The 23,854-nt window shown below is 38.0% G+C and overlaps 1 protein-coding gene across 2 annotated transcripts in view; it reads left to right on the top strand.

Moving 5' to 3' along the window:
• Positions 1–5,099: 5,099 nt before the first annotated feature.
• Positions 5,100–23,854, top strand: part of VPS45 (vacuolar protein sorting 45 homolog) — a 45,676-nt gene continuing 26,921 nt past the window's right edge. For both annotated transcript variants that reach the window (XM_081111858.1, XM_081111859.1), the window contains exons 1-10: positions 5,100–5,304; positions 6,116–6,250; positions 8,775–8,835; positions 14,052–14,131; positions 15,372–15,440; positions 15,545–15,682; positions 16,129–16,239; positions 18,477–18,611; positions 19,037–19,150; positions 19,520–19,687. In XM_081111858.1, coding sequence (XP_080967984.1) covers positions 5,212–5,304; positions 6,116–6,250; positions 8,775–8,835; positions 14,052–14,131; positions 15,372–15,440; positions 15,545–15,682; positions 16,129–16,239; positions 18,477–18,611; positions 19,037–19,150; positions 19,520–19,687 — 1,104 coding nt within the window. In that variant the 5' untranslated portion in view covers positions 5,100–5,211. The remainder of the gene's footprint in view (positions 5,305–6,115; positions 6,251–8,774; positions 8,836–14,051; positions 14,132–15,371; positions 15,441–15,544; positions 15,683–16,128; positions 16,240–18,476; positions 18,612–19,036; positions 19,151–19,519; positions 19,688–23,854) is intronic.

The raw sequence follows: 23,854 nt of genomic DNA, 5'->3' as shown, positions 1-23,854 counted from the left end.
TGAGAGAGAAACATCAATCAGCTGCCTCCTGCACACCTCCTACTGGAGATGTGCTCGCAACCAAGGTACATGCTCTTGACCGGAATCGAACCTGGGACCTTTCAGCCCGCAGGCCCACGCTCTATCCACTGAGCCAAACCGGTTAGGGCCATTTATCCATTTTAAATTATACTTGTTTTATAAAGGGTTTAGATACCTTGGATACTAATGCTTTCAGATACAAACACACACACCACAAGCTGTTCCCCATTATCCCTTTTCCCCTAGTGTTCCCCTCAGTTCCAGCTATCGGAACAGGCGCCTCCCACCTCAGCGGTTTTGCAATTGCTCTTCCTTTTACCTGGGAGGTTCTTTATTTAGGTACCATGTGGCTTATTCCTTACGCCTTCAGGTTTTTGCTCTCAGTGAATGATTCACTGACCACCCAATTTATAACAGCAAACCTTACACATTCCAATACTCCTGCCTTTCCCTTCTTTAAACCTGTTTTTTCTCTATAGGATTTATCACCACCATAACATTTATTTTGTTTGTCTGAATGGCTTCACTAGATTGTAAACTCCATGATTAGGAATTTTGTCTGTTTTGTTTTAATGTTGTATTTCCATGGCTAGCACATAGTAGGTGTTCAATAAATGCTTGTTGAAAGAAAGAATACCCTCTAGCAACCAGTGTCAGGAACTAGATGTCTAGATAGGTGACCTAGACACTTTCCTCTAAGAACCACATAGAGAAATGACTTTGTGAAAGTTAAGTGTCCATTTTGATGTTTTAACTCAATTAAAAATAGTGGCATTAAATATTCACATAGCCCCGACCGGGTGGTTAAGTGATTGGAGTGTCAACTGGCACATCTAAGGGCCTTGGGTTTGATTCATGGTCAAGGGCATGTACCTGGATTGCAGGTTTGATCCTGGCCCCCATCAGGGCACGTTTATAAAACAAGTATAATTTAAACTCTCTTTCTTTCTCTTTACTTTTACCTCTTTCTTGTCTTAAGCCTTGATGCCATCACTTTACTTGCAGAAAGGATTAGTTCCTAAATACTCCACAGGAGAAAAGCAAAGAAACATTGAAACATTGAGGTATTCAGCCCTTACATTTATGTACAGTCTTCCCTCAAAAAGTTGATGAAATCCACACCCCTCCACCAGGAATTAAAGAAGGGAGATATAGCCTTCTTCTTCCCCCACTTAAGGAAATGCTTGAACCAAAATTAAAGAAGGAATAAACAAGCTATCCCCAAGAACCTATTCATGGATAGCGAATAAAGGAGAGCCTTTCTTAAGAATTGTCAAAGACAAATGATTCCTGACCTTACACCATTTTGGGGGCTTCAGACAGCGCTAAAGCAGATCATGACGTTGTTAGATTTATATTAATACTAGAGGCCCTACTGGTAGGGTCCCTAAGTGGCGGCTGGCTGCCGGCCAGGTACTCCCTCCCTTCCCGCCCCCGCCCTGTCGAAGTGGTTAGAGTGTCAGCTGGCACATACCCTGGTGTCCCGCCCCCTGGTCGAACTCCCAGTGGAGGGGACAATTTGCATACTACGCTTTTATTGTATAGGAGGATGCTGCTCTCAGAAATTGAACAAGACATGTACAGTATGCAGATACAAAACAAAGAGAATGACTTCTCTATACAAAAAAAATTAACACTCATAGATTTATGAACTGGGGTTTTCCGGTCCATTTCCTTCATTTGAAAGACAGAGTACTAGTGAGCATAAATCATTTCTGAAGTTCATCCAGATATTAGTAGTAAAATATACTATAAATCAGATTACCTGGCTCTCACTTCTGTATTCTTTCATTCAATCAAGCTCCTCTCTAAACGGAGTGTTCCTCTGACAGGGAATTGAATCATTCTATAGCATCTGCGTTTAAATTATTACATCACCAGGAAGGAAAAAAAACCTAATTTCCCAATATTATTTCTAAATTAGCTGTGGTGAGTCTGGATGTTATTTTATCCTTTCATTAGTAACTGAAATTTAAAGAGAAAAAACAATTTCACTCTTAATTATATAGGGTGTTCCAAAAAATGCATACACATACTTTGAATAAAGGCAGTGTTTATTAAAATACATTTCATTTTCAAAATTGAGCTATCAGCTGTTAAAGTGTACATACATTTTTGGGGGGGACACCCAGTTATATTTTGTCATAAACAGAAAACTGCCATTTGAAGTATAGTGTTCTGGGTATAAGCATAGATTCTGGTGTTCAGAAATGAAAAAAAAAATGATAATGCAGTCTCTTTATGCAACAATTCAATAAGACTTAAAGCTAAGAAAAGGTTAAACTCGATATTAAACAAACATGTTGTAATCATCTATTTTGGCCAAAACAAGGTATTTTCCCTTATTCATGTAACCATTACTCAGTGAGCCAGCAACCAGTTACAAAGAGCCTTCTTGGTGGTCCAAGGACGCCCTCTATCTGAGTACTGAAAAAATTCAATTGTAAATGAAATACTTTCTAAATCAGATGCTTTTTCAATAAATTCTTACTCAACAATTCTACAAAATTGATCCTCTCTTTAATCACTACTAGCAGATAATCAGAAAAAACAAATGTCATGCTATTTGTTAAAAGAGCACTAGTAACGGTCAAGTCTACATTCTTATAATTTACCTAGGAATTTGGAAAGAAAACCCATGATATTTCTCCAGAACTTATTCCATATTATTCAATAAAATGATTGGTGTGAATCACCTAGGTAAGTATATTGATCTCTTTGTTCTGTGCATGTAAAACTCTATGCTTTATTTAACATGCCATTGTGGCAGTTTGCCCAGTAATGAGTTTCACCAACATTAAATATTTATTGGGTATCTTCTGTGTGCCGGGCACTGCACTAGTGAAAAGGAATGGGGGAGGAGGGGTGGGACACAAACACCACATTCTTTCTCCTCAAAGAAGTAACAATGTACTTTCTAAAAAATAGGAAAACAATCTATATAAAGGAACATATGGTAAAATGCCCACTGAAAAAGATTTGCTTTTCTCTATCTGCTATTTTCTGTCACCTCATGAAAATTATCCAACTTCTTGGAACTCCTGTAATATGGAGGTAATACTCACCTCGAAGGAAAGTTACAAAAGTTAACTGAGATATTTGTCAAAGGAAAACAATCTTATTGAAGTCCAAATTACAGGTAAGAAAAAACAAAAGCCCAGTGACAGGTGAGTGGAGGTGAATTCAAATATCAGTAAAGAGTTCGCAGGTGTTTCATTTTTCATTAGCATTGGGGTTTTCTGTTTTCTATAATATATGAACATTTTAAACGAATAACGTGCCATGGTAGCAGTTTACCCAGTAATGAGTTTCACCAACATTAAATATTTATTGGGTATCTTCTGTGTAGATTTAGATTTTTCTCGTTTGTATCCATTTAAATATTTATATTTTCATTTTACTATAACTTCTCTTTCAAAACAAATCTCAAAAAAAAAAAAAAAAGCCCAATGGGAAGTTTTACTTGGTAATAAAACTTACCAAGAGAGAAAATAAACACCTTCTTCACAATCTCAGAGTGACAAAAATCTATATTTCAAGTGGCTTCTAATTTGCCTTAAAGGATTTGAAAATTGTGTATAACGTTTTATAAAGCAATCTTTTAAAAACATATATATATATATATATATATATATATATATATATATATTTTTTTTTTTTTATTGATTTCAGAGAGGAAGGGAGGAGAGAGAAACATGAATGAGAACCATTGATTGGCTGCCTCCTGCAGGCCCCACACTGGGATCAAGCCCCCATCCTGTGCCCAGACCAGAAATCAAAGCGGGACCTCCTGGGTCACAGGTCGTCACTCGACCCCTGAGCCACACCAGCAGGGCACGTTTTATAAAGCCATCTTAACAGCCAGATTAATGTTAACGTGCTCTGGATCTAGTTTTAATTGCATACTCCTTACAATTCAATGAAAGGATGACTGATTTGGTCATTTTGAACCAACCTATTGATTACACTGACCCCGACAAACACTGGTCATTGTTTTGGTGGAGATATTTACAAGCATTTATAGTCGCTGATTTCTCGCAGTTGTTTCTTGCTACCTCTCCCGATTTCACAATTCCCCGGTTTAGGTGCGGGGAAACTAACATTTACCCTCCATAGGGACAAACGGTGCGGAGAGAATACCTGCGGGATATAAACCCAAATGCGGGTTTTGTGAAGTTGTTGGCTTTAAGATTTATTTTGCTGTCAGGTTTTTGTCGTTTCTTAAATCAAAATGTGTGAGTTTTCCCTTAAAATCCCAACGCTACTTCGTTCTAGCTAGCCCCAGCGGATACGTGCCGCCCCCGCCACCCCACCCCCGCCCCGGCCCCCTTTCCGACCCGGATCCGGGGCGCAGGTCCCGCTCACCCCCCGCAGCGGGAGCCGCGGCGTCCAATTGCCTCGCGCGCGGACCCCGGGGTCGCTCAGGGCTCGGCTGCGCGCGCGAGCGGCGAGTCCCCGCGGCCGACGCCAGGGCAGACCCTTCTGGGAGATAAGGCCTCCCCCAAACCACCCCGAAAGGGCGTCCCCTTTGTTCATTCATTCATTCGTTCTACGAGCATTTGTTCCACTTCAGATGCTCTCCGTCCTCGGAACCCCAATCCGGGCCTCACTTGGCTGGGGCACTGTCCTCGCCCCAAGGACCCCGTGACGCTGAGATCCGCCACCATTTAGCAAGCGCCGTGCCTCCGAGTCCCGAGCAGCCGGGAGCACAACGCCATCTCCCTTCCCCTCGCCCTTCACTGCCATCCAAGGCAGCGTTCATGGATGGCGAAGAGTGACCACCGCCACGCGCCGTTCTTGCCTCGGAGGTGGCCCTATGCCAAGTGCCCTCACCCCGCGAGGCGCCACCCTCCCCCCTCAAGGCAGCAGGAGGGCTCAGGCCGCGGCCCGGACGCCCGTGGTCTGCGAGTCCAAGTCTCCCACACCCGCAGGCTGCAGGGGGGTCAACAGCCCCGACAGGGCCGGGCGGCCCCAGCGTCTCCGCCGGGCTTTTCCGCGGGGCGCGCAGGCCCGGTGCTCCCGACCGCGCGGCGGAACTACAAGTCCCAGCAGCGCGGCTGCCCGGACTTCCGGAAGCCGAGGCTGGGCGGGGAGGAAGCGGCGGAGGCCTGGCCGAGAAGCCGGGGGTTCGTGTAGCCAGAAGGAAAGGGGGCGGGAAGGGCTGTGGGGCTCACCTGTCAGTTCGCCACCATGAACGTGGTTCTGGCTGTGAAGCAGTACATTTCCAAAATGATAGAGGACAGCGGGCCGGGCATGAAAGTGCTGCTCATGGATAAAGAGACGGTGAGTTTGCTTCTGCTCAGGGTTCGTGCGGGAGTCCTCCCTCCCTGCCGATAGCCGGTCACATTCCACTGGAGGGTTTGGTATTCAATTAAAGATTTTTAAAGGAGGGTCGGTTCTGTACGGAATTGAAAGGTTGTATTCAGCTTGCCCGGTCGGTTTTCAGACTAAATGGCTTTAACCACTGCCAGAGATTTTTTTTTCCTCTCTCTCTTTGGGGTGATCCTGTTATTTCTACTCAACACTGTGTTTTTATTTTTATTTTTATTTTTTAATATATTTTTAATGATTTCAGAGGAGAAGGGAGAGGGAGAGAGAGATAGAAACATCAATGATGAGAGAGAATCATTGATAGGCTGCCTCCTGCACGCCCCCTACTGGAGATCAAGCCCGCAACCCAGGCATGTGCCCTTGACTGGAATCGAACCCAGGACCCTTTGTCCGAAGGCGGATGCTCTATCCACTGAGCCAAACCAGCTAGGGCAACACTGTGTTTTTAAAGTAAAAATGTTGGAGCTCAAGCTGAGATGACAGGTTATTTATTATTTGTTAATCGCAGATTTTTTTTTTAAACACCTCTTTTAAGGTGATAGAAAAATGGAGGGGGGCATGTATGGATTGTCCACGTTTACAGAGAGCATTCTGGTACATTACATACATGTTTGGATGCTCAGTAAATATTATTACATATGTTAGTACTTAAGGTATCCAGTTAAATAGTAATGAAAAAAAAAGTTTAAGCCTTTTAGGGTATTGTTGCTTGTTTTTATTATTCTGGACCATCATAATATTAGTAATTATTTTTTCTTTACAGACTGGTATAGTGAGTATGGTATACACACAATCAGAGATTCTTCAGAAGGAAGTGTACCTTTTTGAACGCATTGATTCTGCGAATCGGGAGGTCATGAAACACCTGAAAGCAATTTGTTTTCTTCGACCTACGAAGGTACTACATACTGAACTGCCATCTGCCCAGGCAAATACAGAACGCTATGATCTCAAGGCATTAAGAAGGCAAAATAAATTTGTATTATCATTTGTGGCATCGTAATAATCCTGGTTTATCAGAGTTAAAATCTTGACTCTCCTCCTTCCCAGACCTCAGTTTACTCCTTACAGCCAGTGTTTTCCTTCAAAATGTCTTTTAGGTTCTCAGCTACTTTCAAAGCTACTACCCTCACAGAGACCCACATCACTTTATTCCTGGATTAACCTCCTCTCACTAAATAGCATTGCCACTTAATCTTATATACTTATATCAATGTTTTGAGTTTTTATCATTTTCTTCACATCTATGCTCAGAAACCTGTAATGGCTCAATTTTACTTCCATGATTAAATCTATATTTAGAAGCCTAGTCCGCAAAGCACTCCTTTAACTGGTCTGGTCTGCCCTTAGGTATCCAAACTCCAGTGTCCCATCTCTGCTCCTCCACTATAGCCACTATGCCTTTGTATCATCCCTCTACTCTCATTTCTCTTCTCTTGCCCTCCTTAGAGATTCTTTAGCCTTCCATCAGTCTTTGTCCAACATCTAAATCTTGCTTAAGTCCTCCTTTAAAAACCCTTAACTGTTTCAATCTTATTTTGTATACTCTCTTACTTTATATTCCTGTTCTTCAATATACTCTTTTACCATGCTTGTACATTATGTATTTTCCAAAATACAAATCTGATCATGTTCTCCCCACTTGGAAACCTTGAATGACTTCTCATTACTTTTACAATAAAGACAAAACTCCTAATTGTGGTCTGCAAGATCCTGTGTGGCCTAGTTCCTATCATTTCTACAGCCTCATTTCAAACCATTCCCCCTTCTGCTCTTAGTCACACTAATGTTTCAGTACACTATATTCCATCATGCCACAGGACCTTTGCACAGGCTCCTTCTCTGTTGGGAACTTCTTCACTGCAAGCAAAACTTCCCTGGCCTTGCTGACCAGGTCAACCCCGCTTCTTATAAGCATTACAGCACCATCTTCCTCTCCCTATTATTTGTCATGGTTGAAGTATTATATTTTCTGTCTGATTAATATCTATCTCACCTACCAACAGTAAGCTTCATGAGAATAGAGATGGGTCTGTTTTGCCACACTATTATGTCTCCAATGCCTGCCACATAGTGTATACTCAATAAGCCATTCCTGAATGAATGAATACTGTGTTATAATAGTTTCCAGTTGTTTCACATTTTAAATCTTAGTCATAACATTCAGGTTGTGAGAAGGATCTTAGAGATCACCTAGTGCATCATTTCCTAACATTTTTATTGGAGAACCCCTTTCACACACACACACACACACACACACACACACTCACACACACACATATATGTGAGAGCATATGAATGTATATATATGTATATAGTCTCTCATACTCAATATATGTTCTTAAAAGCAATTTTTCCTTAAGATTCCATTATAAGGTTACTTTTTAAGATATTTTTAATCTAAATGACAATTTTCAAAATATTTTTTCCACTTAACAAGCAATGTGCATTGCTTACATTACTTTTAATTCTGTAAGGAAACTTTTATTTTTAACATTCAAAAATGATATTTTATGTCATGTATAGTTTGGGAACCAAATTTATACTGAAATTTAACCCTGTGTTATAATATCAAAAATAGATAAGACCTGCATTATAATCTTATATAACGGGAATTCTAATGTTTTGACCATATAAAAATCAACTGTTTTACTTCTAAATTTCATATTTTACTTTAAAATAATGTAATTATTAAAAGGGTCTTAGCCTACTATTTGCAAATACTTCCCAAACATTGAAACTGTGCAGTCTTAGGTCCCAATAAGTTAAAAGCCAAATATAATTAGCTATATTTTATCTTGACTATGGGTTTTAAAAGGACTAGACATGTTTTGATACTCTATAATAATTTTGATAGATGAATATAATAATTTATAGACAAGCAGTTTGAGGCACATTTGCAGAATTATCAATTTTATGTGGTTTTTCAACATTTGTGTTCTTTATATATTTTTAGTCTTAATTTGGCCAATGTAACACAGCTAGTTAGAATTACATATGATTCTTTTTAAAAAAATAATTATTTTATTGATTTTTTTACAGAGAGGAGGGAAGAGAGATAGAGAGTTAGAAACATTGATGAGAGAGAAACATCGATCAGCTGCCTCCTGCACATTCCCTACTGGGGATGTGCCCGCAACCAAGGTACATGCCCTTGACCGGATCAAACCTGGGACCCTACAGTCCGCAGGCCGGTGCTCTATCCACTGAGCCAAACCAGTTAGGGCATATATATGATTATCATTATATTTAATATATTTCTTTTTCATCCCCAGCCTTCACCCTCCCAACATATATATATACTTACTTGAGACCTCAGCACACAGTAGACTCTCAGTAAATACTTAAATAAATCAATGGATGATGTTTATTAGCTTTTCACTGAAGCAATTTTCATATTTTATTTGTTTGTTATTTTCTAGGAGAATGTGGATTATCTGATTCAGGAGCTCCGAAGACCCAAATACAGTATATATTTTATTTGTAAGTATGTTATTTCACCTATTCAATCATACAACTATAACCTAGCTAGAATGTTCTGTTGTTCTCTTTGTATCATCAATAAGTTAATTGAATCTTTCACTAAAAAAGTCTGTTTTTTTTAATGTTCTTTCAAAATTTAAAAGTCTTATAACCAACATTCTATTTCAGAAAGCTAAATGTGATTTCCATTCACCATTAATTGCTTGGGTAAAAAAAAATTTGTTTAACTTTGCCTTTTAAAATTCTTTGTAAGGCAAGAAGTCATAAGTACTAGTAGCCAATTTTCACAAAGTGTATTCTTATTCCTGTTTTACACTTTTATGAACTGAGGCATAGAAGCTAATTTGTTTACTTGGAGAGAGAATATACTTGAGTTTGTTGGAAAGGCAGAGATTTACTTTACATACCAGATAAAAACATTTCACTTCTCGTTTCTACTTTATGTAGTACTTTAAGTACAAGTCATCAGGTAGATATCTCTTATGTGCCTAACTTTGGTGGTGGTGGGTGGGGCCAGGGATAGGGAAGTAGAGGCCTGGAAACAAACTAGTTTTGTGGTTACTATACCATTATACAGATTTGATTTTTTTTTAATGTAATACATTCTGCTTTGGCAGTTACATGGATTCTCCTCTAGATGTCGTTATTGATCTTTATAGTTTATTTGTGCCATTTCTAAAACCAAGGACAAAACTTAACACTCAGTATGTAGGGCATTTGAGAAGTTGAAGACTTTGGAGTTTTAGGGTTTAGACTATAGTCTGTGTTATACATACTTTCTTCAGCATATACTACAATTTAACAATGGTACCAAAAATTAACATTTGTGATAAGAGTTTGTATTTTTTTTTTAAATATATTTTATTGATTTTTTAAAGAGAGGAAAGGAGAGAGATAGAGTCAGAAACATCGATGAGAAAGAAACATCGATCAGCCGCCTCCTGCACATCCCCCACTGGGGATGTGCCCACAACCCAGGTACATGCCCTTGACCGGAATCGAACCTGGGACCTTTCAGTCCGCAGGCCGATGCTCTATCCACTGAGCCAAATCGGTTTTGGCAAGAGTTTGTATTTTATAAAGAACTTTCTTATATATTATTTCATTTGGCCCTTAAAACAACCCCAAGAGGTAAAAATACGTAATTTTATTAGTTTCAGTGTTCCTACTTTTGTTTTGGATGGTTGGTTGGTTGGTTGGTTGGTTTTGACTAATAGTCACAGGTTTCCTTTTTTTTTTTTTTTTTTTTTAATATATATTCATTTCAGAGAAAAAGGGAGAGGAGAGAGAGAGATAGAAACATAAATGATGAGAATGAATCATTGACCAGCTGCCTCCTGCACACCCCCTACTGGGGACCCAGCTTGCAACCCAGGAATGTGCCCTTGACTGGAATTGAACCCGGGACCTTCAGTCCAAAGGCTGATGCTCTATCCACTGAGCCAAACCACATAGGGCACGGGTTTTCTTTTTTAATGCAACATTTTATTTTGAGAGAACTGTAGATTCACGGCCTATATAATAAAAGGCTACTAAGCAAATTGACCAAAAGGTGGAACAACTGGTCACTATGATGCGCACTGACCACCAGGGGGCAGACAATGCAGGAGCTGCCTCCGGGTGATTGGTGTGCTCCCACAGGGGGAGCGCTGAGCCAGAAGCCAGGCTCACAGCTGGTGAGCGCAGTGGCGGTGACAGGAGCCTCTCCCGCCTCCGCAGCAGCGCCTCCTGAGGGCTCCCGGATTGCAAGAGGGCGCAGGCCAGCCTGAGGGACCCATCCACCACCGGGTGCATGAATTTCATGCACTGGAACTCTAGTATAGTTATAAGACTAATACAGAAATCCTGTATATCCTTTGCCCACTTTCCCCCCATGTAGTATCTTAGGTAGCTATAATACCGTATCACATCCAGAATTTTGACATTGATACAGTCAGGTTACAAAGCATTCCATCTCCATAAGGATCCCTTGTATTGTCCTTTTTTAGCCACTTCCCTTCTGCTCAACCCCCTCATTAACCCCTGGAAACCACAATCTGTTCTCCATTTCTGTAATTTTGTCATTTCAAGAAGGTTAAGTGGAATCATAGAGCATATAAACTTCAGGGATTGTTTTTTTCTTTTTTTACTCAGCGTAAGAGGTTAATTCAAGTTCCATCTATCAATAGTTTTTATTACTGAGTAGTATTCTGTGGTATAGATGTACCACAGTTTGTTTAACTATTCACTTCTTTTTTAAAAAATATATTTTATTGATTTTTTTACAGAGAGAAAGGGAGAGGTATAGAGAGTTAGAAACATTAATGAGAGAGAAACATCTATTCAGCTGCCTCCTGCACACTCTCCACTGGGGATGTGCCCGCAACCAAGGTACATGCCCTTGACCGGAATCGAACCTGGGACTCTTCAGTCCGCAGGCCGACGCTCTATCCACTGAGCCAAACAGGTCAGGGCAACTATTCACTTCTTTTTTATATATATATATATATATATATATTTTATTGATTTTTTTACAGAGAGGAAGGGGAGAGAGATAGAGAGTTAGAAACATCGATGAGAGAGAAACATCGATCAGCTGCCTCCTGCACATCTCCTACTGGGGATGTGCCCGCAACCCAGGTACATGCCCTTGGCCGGAATCGAACCTGGGACCTCTCAGTCCGCAGGCCGACGCTCTATCCATTGAGCCAAACCGGTTTCGGCAACTATTCACTTTTTAAAGGACATTTGACTTGTTTCCAGTTCTACAGAGAAAGCTGTTAAAAACATTTGTGTACATGTGTTTGTGCGAACATAAGTCTTCATTTCTCTCTAATAAATAATGAACCAGGAGAGCAATTGCTGAGTTATGTAGTAGCTGCATGTTTGATGTTTTAAGAAACTGCCACATGTTTTCTAGAGTAACTATACCATTTTACTTTTCCACCAGCTATGTACAGGTGATCCAGTTTCTTTGTGCTCTCACAAGCATTTGGTGTTGTCCCTATTTTTTATTTTAGCCATTTGATAAATGTGTAGTCATTCCAGTATTTTTTAGCCTTATCACAAGCTAAATACTTGGGAAAGTGTAGATACTTTGTACTCAGTGATAGGTAGATGATAGATAGATAGGCATAGAGACAGATTGATTCCCTGTGCTACCAAATTTAAAGGTAAGTGAACATCTAACAGAATCACTCTTTTGCTGTATCACTTAGCTAAAAATGGAATAGCTCATGAGGTAAAAAGCTCCTTTTTCCTCTAAAGAGAGTTCTTTGATGAAGCAATTAAGATTAATAATGAATAATAAATCTAATATTTACTTTTCTGGTTCTAAAGATTGATTTGAACTGTAAATCTGTATGAAGTAGAAGAAAAAAATTACATAACATATATATTAAAGTGGTTAGCACTAAAGCCAATTGAAATTTCCTGGGTGAAGCAATCAATTTCACAATTTTATTTAGTTATTTAGATTGAAATAAATGAAAATGTTTGTATATAGTAATTTCATTTATTACAAACTTTCATCAAAGTTCATTTTAGCACTTAGCTTGCCTTCTCATATTATTTTTTATAATTTTAATTTTCTATAATTTTATGTCTACTGAATAAATATCTTGTATAACAGGCTGCTTTCAAAGTATATATAAAAGTAGACAGATTAGTATAATAAATTCCAATGTACCCATCACTTAATTTTCAATAATTATTGTGCTATGGCGAATCTTGTTTTAGCCTTACTACCACCTACTCCCCCACCAATATAATTTTGAAGGAAATCTAATATATAATATGACTTTATCCATAATATTTCATTATGCATCTCTAGAAGACAAGGACTTGTTTTTAAAAACACTACTAGTATACCCAAATAATAAAAAATAATTTGTTTTTTAAATATTCATTCAGTGTTCAAATTCTCTCATGTCTTGCCCCCTCCCCATCCCCCCATGGTTTGTTTTAATCAGGATCATAGTAAGGTCCACACATTGCTATTGGTTGATAAGCTGTTTAATTTTCTTTGCTCTTTTCTTGGTTATTTCTCCTGTGCAATTTATTTATTGAAGAAACCAGGTTGTTCTGTTAAAGTTTCCTATAGCCTGGATCTTGCTGATTGTATCACCGTACAGTTTATTTTTTTAAAAATATGTTTTATTGAGTTCAGAAAGGAAAGGAGAGGGAGAGAGAGAGATAGAAACATCAATGATGAGAGAGAACCATTTATTGGCTGCCTCCTGCACGCCCCCACTGGAGATCCAGGCATGTGCCCTGCCTGACCAGGAATGGAACCATGACCTCTTGGTTCATAGGTAGACGCTCAACCACTGAGCCACGCGGGCCAGGCTCTTTGCAGTTTAAAATATTCCTCTCTCCTCCAGTTTCTGTAAGTTGGTACCTGGATGTAGAGGTTTAATTAGACTCAGATTTTATTTCTTTTTGACAAGAATACTTCATAGGTAGTGTGGTGTACTTCCACTGATCGTCTCTTACTGTGATATTAGCAGTGGTTGATGCTCAATGCCTAGGTCCAACCATTGATTCATTAGGGGCTGATAAAAATATTGTTTTAGCCGAAACCGGTTTGGCTCAGTGGATAGAGCGTTGGCCTGCGGACTGAAAGGTCCCAGGTTCGATTCCGGTCAAGGGCATGTACCTGGGTTGCGGGCACATCCCCAGTGGGAGATGTGCAGGAGGCAGCTGATCGATCTTTCTCTCTCATCGATGTTTCTAACTCTCTATCTCTCTCCCTTCCTCTCTGTGAAAAATCAATGAAATATATTAAAAAAAAATATTGTTTTAATTCTGTCATATCATTATCATTCCTTCTTTATTTTTCAGCTGGAATATTTCTATAAAAAGAAATTTCCCCTCATCTACTATTTGGTTATCTGGTGATACAGTTTATGTATAAAAGGATAAAAGCTTACTTCTTTCCCTTTTTTTTATTACCATGTTACCCTTTCCTTCTATTTTCACCATAAGACTTGGTTCCCTACCATCCTACAATGCTTACAATGGTGGTCCTTTTTTAAAAAAAATTACTATTATGAATCTATGGATTTAAACATCTTTGTGCTGCTCATTCCAATTTGAAGGTGTTCATCTTTGACATCTACTACAATGTGTACTAAACTTCCCTTATTCATTAGGCTTTAACTGTCAGGCTCATTTATGTCTAATTGCAGCAACGATGATCTCCTTCTAGTCAATAATAACTCATATGTCTGTTTCAGATTTCAGTAATGTGATCAGCAAGAGTGATGTGAAGTCATTAGCTGAAGCTGATGAACAGGAAGTTGTGGCTGAGGTTCAGGTAAACATATTGGTCCTCTAACTCGTCTCTTATATTGGCCCTTTTTACTAAAGATTTGAGTCTAAAAGTAGGGAAAGTGCTGTCTCAAAAGAATGGAGGCTACTCATCAGACACAATCAATGTGCATTGCACCAGACTATACTTATATTTAGAAAGTTTGGAAGATATATCAAATTGGATGGGAACAGATTAAAGGAGTTAGTGGATCCCACTATTAGTAGGAAGAGTTTCACAGGGTTGGGGACAGAATCAAAATGTCCTATGACAGTTTTATGAGCCACCCTATAAGAATGTTCACCTAGCCCTAACCGGTTTGGCTCAGTGGTTGAGCATCAACCCAGAAACCAAGAGCTCATGGGTTCGTGTCCAGGTCAGGGCATATACCTGGGTTGTGGGCTTGGTCCCCAGTAGGGGGCATGCAGGAGGCAGTTGGTCGATGCTCCTCTCTCATCACAGATATTTCTCTCTCTCCCTCTCCCTTACTCTCTGAAATCAATAAAAATATATTTTTTAAAAAGAATGTTCATCTTTAGGACCAAGTTTAATTGGGATAGAATAGGAAGTAAAGGATGTGAATGGGGTTTGTTGAAGTTCTGTTTGTGGTTATCTTGCTTTGGGAATAATAAGCAGACATTTGTCATTAGGTTAAAATTTGGAAACTCCTAAATATTTATTCTACATGCTATATAATACATCACATTAGAACATATCATGTTACCCTTCTTAAATAGTTTAGTGTTCTCCAATACATTTATCACAAACGTTTGAATACATTTATCAGCTAATTGCAGAATATTGTATTCAGGACCACAAATAAACAAGTTTTGGATATTCTAGATGAAAAATGAATAAAAAAGAATGACCTCTTTTGAATCATATTCTCTCTCGTGAGAATGCACTGGAAAGCAAAGTTCTTTTTCGTTTGAGTGTAACATTGTATACCCTATAGCAATATTTTATTTTTACTAATTGATAAGTCCTAGAGGTCTCCAGGCATATAATATGTACACTTCTATAACTTTTGTGGGTTTTTTTTTTAAGATTTATTATTGCTGCTGTTTTATAATTATTTTATTAATTTCCCCACATTGACTTTTTGTTAACTTTTAATTGATCAATTGTTCTATCTTTTACACTTACATTTCCTCAAATTTGACTATATCACATGTGAAAATATTGCTGCATGATATAGTTGAAGTTTATGGAATATGACTGGCTGATCTTGGTGCTTTATTTGCAGGAATTTTATGGTGATTACATTGCTGTGAATCCACATTTGTTTTCCCTCAATATTTTGGGTTGCTGCCAGGTATGGAAGGAAAGGATTTTTTTTTTTTTTAGTTTATTTATCAGGTGGGAGTTAATTCAGCGAATAAGAAAAAATTTAAGTATTTTCTCTGAATATTTAAAAAGGGTCGAAATTGGGACCCAGCCCAGCTGTCCAGAACAACTCAAGGACTGACGGCTCTCCTTTTATCCCTGAAGAAATGCCCTATGATTCGTTATCAGCTTTCATCAGAGGCAGCAAAGAGACTTGCCGAATGTGTTAAGGTATGGCATTCCCTAGCCTGGTTCCAAAACATCAAGACCATTCATTTCCTCACCATATTTCAAAAACTAAAGGAATATTTATCTACAACCAAGGAGATGAGGTGTTAGGTTTATTGGCAAAGAAGAAGGTCTTTGTAATTCAAAACCAAAAGTAACAATGATGACAACAAAAAAAGCAACAAATTAAAGTTAAAATTCTTAGGTGTAACCTAAGAAACATTTCCAAGCTATTTAACTTAATTTGATCCAATCAAATCACCTGTGAAATAGAGTTTCAAATTCTATCCTCTTAAATAGGATGTTATTAAACTTTATCAAGTTTTTTTTACGGAAGGCCATGAAGGTGCAAAGAGCTTTTGTTAAATGTAGTTTTTATGTATTAATTTACTATTTATATCATTGCTATCTGCAACTAATTGGTTGACCAAACTCTTTCTCACCCACAGCAAGTCATAACTAAAGAATATGAACTATTTGAGTTCCGGCGGACTGAGGTTCCTCCATTGCTGCTTATTTTAGATCGCTGCGATGATGCCATCACCCCATTGCTAAACCAGGTGCAAAAACCTTTGTTAGAATAACATAAGGATAATTGCAAGTGCTGTTCATCAAAATGCAGATGTGGAAATGAACAGGATGGCCCATTTATTTGCCTCCTAATTTTCAGCTCTTGTTTTTGCCTTATATTTCTTGGTTTTTTGATATCACTATTCTTCTAGCCACAATAATCCTTGACTCTTTCTTCTGCCTCATCCTTCCTGTCCCTTTCTACCACCACCCCACCCCCGAATCAGGGCAACTTCTAGGTCCTATAGACTCTACTTTTCCAGTGTTTGTCTGCTCTTTTCCATTCTACTGCTGTTACCTTGATGTAGACCCAAATCATTCATGGGAATACTGAAATAGTCACCTACTTAATCCCCACTTTACATTTCATCCCACTCTAATATATTCCACAGACACAATGTTGTTAAATTAATTTCCCCAAAGCACAGTTCTGGTCCTGTTTACGGCTGGCTTAGAAATCTTCATTGGTTCCCATTTGCCTACTGAGTTAAATACAGACGCCTGACCTTGACATCCGAGAGCCTTCACAATATGGGCCCAACCTTGTACAAAACCTACAGCTCACGACTGTGCAGAGATGCCACACATGGTTTCCTGCCAGCATTTTATTCATGTTGTGACCCATCTTAGCTCTGGAATGTTTGGAATACTTTGTCTTCCCAACTTCACCTATCAAAGCTCTTCTCTTTAAAAATCACTCGAAACATCTTGAAGCCTTCTTTCTTTTAGTCAGACATGTCCTTTTTCCCCTAAAATTTCTGGCAACTTTGTGTGTCTCGTGTGTCTCGCGCTGCACTCACCATGCTGCACCTTCGTTTCCACACTCTCCGAGTTACATATCCGTCAGGCAGACTGTCTGGCCAGTGTTTGCTCTAATGCAAGCACAAGCACAGAGCCTCGCACACAGTAGATGCTTTTTTAATAGTGACTTTGAATGTGTAGGGAAAGGCACAGTCTATATTTCAGTTCCTTCCCAGCTTATAGGTAATAATGTTAATGCTGGGGAGATCTGCGGCTGTGGAATGCAACTGCTCTATGATGCAATAGGCTTATATTCCTAAAATTCAAAGTAATATTTGTTCAGTAAATAAATTTTGATAATATAAAAAATTTAGAAAGAGAAATGATTGCCTATAATTCTATTTGCAAAAGAAAAGCAACCATTCATTCAACAGATTTCACTAAGGACCTGTTATGTGGCAGGTACTGTATTAAGTCCTGGCGATAAAAGGTTAAAAAATCTTTCTCTCACAGACCTTGTGGTCCAATGGAGAGAGAAGAAAAGAGATAATTTAATTATAGAGTAAGTGCTGATGGCAGAGCATGCACAGGATGCTGTCTATGGAAGCATAAAACATTTGGTTGTGCTTATTTTAAATGCCCTAATGAAACTGGCTGTTTTGAGGATTCATCTGGCAGATATTTTAGGAAATAAAACATCTTTTATAACCTCAAGTCATTTCTTAATAAATCTAGATTTTTAAAAGATGGGATATACATATGTAAATATTTCTAGTATTAGATTCTAGATTTAGAGGGTAATTTGCTGGAAAATATTTAGTTTTGTCCAATGGGCCTATGATTAAAAGTAACCCATTCTCTATAAATGGCCAGAAGGAAATATTTGGGGGTTCTCTTTTCCAGTTTTACCAAATAAGTTCACATTTGTAAGACTGGAAACCAACCCTCTTCACAATTCATTTTAAGTAAAAATATAAAGCTTCTGAATATGTGTATTTTCATCAACTCACAAGGGTTTTTTCTGATAATATTAGTGTTCCCAGGATAAATATAGCACCACTCAGACCTGCAAGAATACACTTCTCATGCTGCAGAAAACCACAGAAGCGTACAGGAAATGGTACAGCTTGTAACTGCAGTACCAATATAGCCCTATCCGTGAAGCCAAAAATATACCCTTAATTCACAGGCCAAAATTGGAGCTAATGATAGATCTAATTTTCCTTTTTATCAGGAATATTAATCTTGCCGCCCTTCTTTCAAAGTGTGAAGTCTAAAAGTATTTTGACATTTGGATGTTTAACCAATTAAAATGACAATCTTAATATTTAGTATAGCACAAAATACCAATAAAACTTGAACTAGAGAATCTCCATGTAAAGAAGAGTAATTACTAAGAATAAGTTATTCGTTTTTGTTTTCCTAAACATTTGCTATTTCCATGTGTTGTCAATTACCAAATTTTTTGTCACGATTCTTTATTTAGTGGACATACCAAGCCATGGTCCATGAACTTCTGGGCATAAACAACAATCGGATTGATCTTTCCAGAGTGCCAGGGATCAGTAAAGACTTAAGAGAGGTGGTCCTATCTGCTGAAAACGATGAATTCTATGCTAACGTAAGTGGTTTTTCATTGAGTTTAGTTGTTTTTATGTAAGAAGGTCAGTATTGACTTGTGAGAATTCATGTGGAAGGATGATGGAGGCATCTGATGTGGATAAACTGCATCTTAAGGGAAGGCAGAAGACTTGGATTCTGACCCCCCTTTAACAATATTTTTTTCATAGAAATCACATACTTGGTTTTCCACCTTTAAAATCAGAACCCAATTTACTTACTTCCCTCCCTCCCGTAGTCCTTTGTGAGAATACTACTGGTATTCATCACCAGTGTCCTGACCAATGTCCAGACTTGCTAGTTATAATGGAAGTTTCTTACCCTTTAATTCTATCTGTGCTCAGAATTCTTTTTCACTTCTTCTTTTAAACTGTCTGAACGTCAGACTAGTTGATAGAACTGTGTTTCCAACTTCCTTTTTCACAGAACATGTACCTGAACTTCGCTGAGATTGGTAGCAATATAAAGAATCTCATGGAAGACTTTCAGAAGAAGAAACCAAAAGAACAGCAAAAACTAGAATCAATAGCAGACATGAAGGTAAATTGAACATGGATGACTAACATGCAAGTTTGGGAGCTATTCTATTTCTACCTTAATTCATGTAGTTTGTTTTGAGGTATTTTCTGTAATATTTCTCTTTAGAAAACAATATAGTGAAAACTTCGTAATAAGCCATAAACTTCTTTCCATTCTTCAGTCACCTTTGGACTTTTAAAAGACTCAGTCTGCTTACATATACCAGTTCTTCTCTTCCTAGGCATAACAAAATGCCAGATGCCATGTGATTGAAAGCTATAGATGCCCTTTTCTTGGCAGAACAATCCCTGATTTTTTTTTTTCCTTCATACATGCCTATCTTTGGTCAAGAAATAACAGAATCCCCAATTGATGTTTTTCCCGTGGCAGGCCTTTGTTGAGAATTACCCACAGTTCAAGAAGATGTCTGGGACTGTATCAAAGCACGTGACAGTTGTTGGAGAGCTGTCTCGGTTGGTCGGTGAGCGGAATCTGCTGGAGGTTTCGGAGGTTGAACAAGAACTGGCCTGTCAAAATGACCATTCTAGTGCTCTCCAGGTATCTATTCAGTCCCATTTGATGAGCACCTACTATGTGTAAGGCACTGTGCCAGGCAGAGCAAGAGATACTAAGGCAAGTAATCCTTCTTCACCAACATGGAATTTACAGTCTAGCGAGGAGCTGAGACAAGTACACAGTTTAATATTAAGATAGATACATGATAAGAGCCACAAAAGAATAATGTGCAATCAAAGGGTTCAGGCAATTAATTGAATATTTAGGAGGGTAACCTGATCTACTAGAAAGAATACTAGACTAAAGTCAGAAGGTCTGGAATTTAGTTTTTGGTTTGCCACTTACCGGCTTCGTGACCTGGAGCTTTTGGTTTAATCTCTGAACTAGTTTCCTCATTTGAAAAATAGGTATAATGATATTTATCACACGGTGTCGTTAGGAAGATTTTAAAAGATATAATAAATTAAAATACATTATCTCAGTTTTTCATTACTGAACATCTGTTTTTCATTCCACAAATACATGAATGTCCGCTACACGTGCATGGTGCTATGAGGATCTACAGGTACAAAATGCAATATAGTAACATTTTTTTTCCTCAAAGAGTTCACATGATAATAGGGAAGAGAAAAATTTAAGCCAGGATTTATAATACTGTGCAATAAGTGCTATTCTAGAGGTATTTCCAACGGAATATGGAAACACAGAAAGGACAACAGTTTTCCCTAAAGTTGAGGCTTCTTAGAGCTTCTTAGAGAAGATGACATTAGATGTGGGTCTGGACAAATAAATAAGGAGGAGGAGTGTACCAACCGGAGAAAAGGGGGGAAATTCTCAGCAGAGAATGCAGGCATGGAGATGTAAAAAATATATATATACATATGTAGGGGGGAGAGAATAATTCAGTGTAGCTAGTGCAACAATTAGTGTTGCAACATAATATTTAAATCAAAATTGTGATACTGACGATAAGATTTGCGGTTATTAGGAAAAGTTTCTGAGAGAAGGTGCCATTAAGATAGTCTATAAAGAATGAATAGAATCTGGAGGAGGATTTCAGTCAGGAATAGCAGCAAAAGCAAAGATGCAGAAGTATGCAGAAAAGAATAAACAGTTTCACCTGTTGAAAATGGGTGAGGAAGAGAATAGGAGATGAAATTGATTTGGTAAACACGAAGCAGTTTATGCAGAAGCTTATAAGAGGAATTTATACTTGCTGAGATAGGCAAAGAGATCCAGTATAGGGTCTTATGTAGAAAGTTGATATGATAAAAGCAGTGCTTTAGGAAATGTAATCTAGTTAGGATACTTTGGAGGTAAAAAAAAACCTGAAGTCAGTGAGGCTAGTGGACTCATAGCAATAGTAGTAAAAAATGTACAGTAAGAGGAAAGCTAAGAGGCATTTCAAAGGGAGAAAACAACAATTTAGTGACAGATTGGATATAAGGATAATAAGAACAAATCAGAGATAATCCAGGGTTCCTGAGAAATGGCACAGTGTGATGTCACTGACAATAAGGTAGCTTGGGAATAAGTTCTTTGGGAGATAGCCATTTCTAAGCTACTTAGAATAAGAAGCACATTTCCATATTGATAAGGACCCAATATTCTAAAACTTAGTCTCTTTCTTTTCCTGCTACAATTTTACTTTATAAAATAAAGCCCGTGTGGTCTAATGGAAACAACACAGGCTTTGGAGCCAGACTGTCCTGGCTGATAGCCTGTCTCTACATACCACCGTTTCTTTGGGGAAATTATTTACTTTGCCCAAGCCTCAGGGATAATGATTTCAAACCTTTAGATTGTTATGAGGATTCAATGAAATATGTCAGATTATTCACATATAATAGGTGATAGGTGCTTTGTAAGTGTTGGTTCCCTTCCTCTAAGCATTCTTTTTTAAAAAAAATATTTTTATTGATTTTTTACAGAGAGGAAGGGAGAGGGATAGAGAGTTAGAAACATCGATGAGAGAGAAACATCGGTCAGCTGCCTCCTGCACACCCCCCACTGGGGATGTGCCCTTGATCGGAATCGAACCTGGGACCCTTCAGTCCCCAGGCCAACACTCTATCCACTGAGCCAAACTGGTCAGGGCCCTCTAAGCATACTTTTAAAAATATCTGTACAAGCAGAAGAAAGACATGCACCCACCTGTGGTTGCTCTAGTCATACCAAGGTCTTTCCTGGGATAGGTAGTTGTTGGTCTTTACTTTTTTAAAATGTTTATCAGAATTTCCCCTGAAAACATCAACATTTTGAAAATCATGAAGATGCTATTTGCTTTATATTTCTGAAAAGTACCTCTATCATCACTTTTTAAAAATATGTTTTATTGATTTTATAGACAGAGGATGGGGGAGGGAGGGAAAAAGAAACATTGATTGGCTGCCTCCTGCAGGCCCCCTTCTGGGGATCGAACCAGAAACCCAGGCATGTGCCGTGACCGGAGATTAGACCCCTGACCTTTCAGTTCATGGATGACACTCAACCAACGCAGCCACTCTGGCCTTGAATTTTATCCCTATGTTCTTAAATCTTCACAAAAAATGTAGGCGGACTTTATTATTTTTTAACTGTCTTAAATTCTGATTCTTAAATAAGATATATTTAAGAGATATATAGTAAAAGCTGAGTTTGTTGCTAGTTTCAGTTATTCTGTATTTGTGCAAGCCTGTTTGGATGTGTATATCTCCCACTCTTTTTAAATTCAAATGATACCATATTGTACATAATTCTGCATTTACTTGCTCACTTAACTATGTCTCTCAGGGATGGCTTCAGATAAATATCTAAAGACTCATTCTTTTTACCATTTCTTTGTAAAGTTGTATCACAATCTATTTAACTTGACCAACTTACTTTAAACAATATGACTAAAGACAGTTTTAAACAACACTACTAAAGTCTATTGTTTCATGGGCCTAATAGAAATATTTCTATGAAAACTTTTTGTTTTTCTCAATAAAATGAGTTTTCTTCTCTTCCTAAATAAAAACAAATTTTGCCCTATAATTAAATTTAAATTTCCTTATGTTTATCATTTTATTTTTCCTTTAAAACAATAGAACCAAACATAATCACTAGCCAAATTTAATATCTTTATTTGTATCTCTCTACCAAATGGTAAGCAGTTGGAACAAAATTACTGTAATTCCTTGCCTGAAATATTTTTTGGGGGGAGGGGTTCACTTTAAAAGAAAGATAGTACTTTTAAAATATGAATTGCATTTGTGATCCACTTTACATTTTTTAAAGGTATCTTTTGAAGGTTTTCTTGCCCATGGTATTAGGGTTTTACAGTGAGCAGTTGATTTGTACTCCCGCCATCATAATGGATTTCTTTGGCAACATGACTTAAATAGTCTATAAAGGGAACTTCTGTTTGATAATGAGTAGATGCCAGGGGCCTGACCCCTAGATGGGTTATAGCATTCCTTGGCTTGACCCTAGATTATAATACGTCATGAAGCAATGAATTGAGGGTTGTTTTTTTTTAGTACAGATGGGGTTTGCTTTATTGAATAGTAATTGTAACATGGTGAGAGAGAGAAAAAGCTCATATATTGCCAAACATTAACCTATAAGCCATTTCTAACCAGTTATTCTATAGTCTAACAACATTTTTGTTTAGAAAAAATTTCACTAGAACCAAACTATTATATACTACCACCGAAGCATACATATCCATAGCCTCAGAAAAGACTCGTTTGATTAGAAGGAAGATTTTTTTCATACCATGAAGAGAAACATCTTCAGAAAGTAAACAAACCTCCCCCCCCCTCCATATTGTCATATCACAACTTTTTATTTGGAAGGAGGAACTAGTCTATTTTATGTCTTTCTTTCCTGGTAATCATACTATTAATAGCACATAGTAGAGACTCAATAAATATTTGTTAGAAAAATGAAAAGAGCTCTATTTGAAGCAATGTGGAGTAGTGGTTAAGAGTTTGGGCCTTTGATGGCTTGAGTTTAAAAATAGTCTTATTCTTTTTATCTGTAAAATGAAGAAAAATAACAGTATTTCATAGATTTTTGTGAGGGTGCAATATGCTAGTACATGTGAAGCACTTCATATGGTGCCTGGTAGTTATAACATTCAACAAGTATTAGCGATCACCATCATCAGTGTTATTATTTGGTGGTACATTCTATGTTCTTTATGGCACCCAGGACATATTTTTTTACTTCAGTCATAACCTTGGA

This window comes from Myotis nattereri, assembly GCF_964212035.1.
Source record: "Myotis nattereri genome assembly, chromosome: 18".
NCBI classification, from domain to species: domain Eukaryota; kingdom Metazoa; phylum Chordata; class Mammalia; order Chiroptera; family Vespertilionidae; genus Myotis; species Myotis nattereri.
Note: the sequence above shows the minus strand (reverse complement) of the source record. Positions and strands in the feature narration are given on the sequence as shown.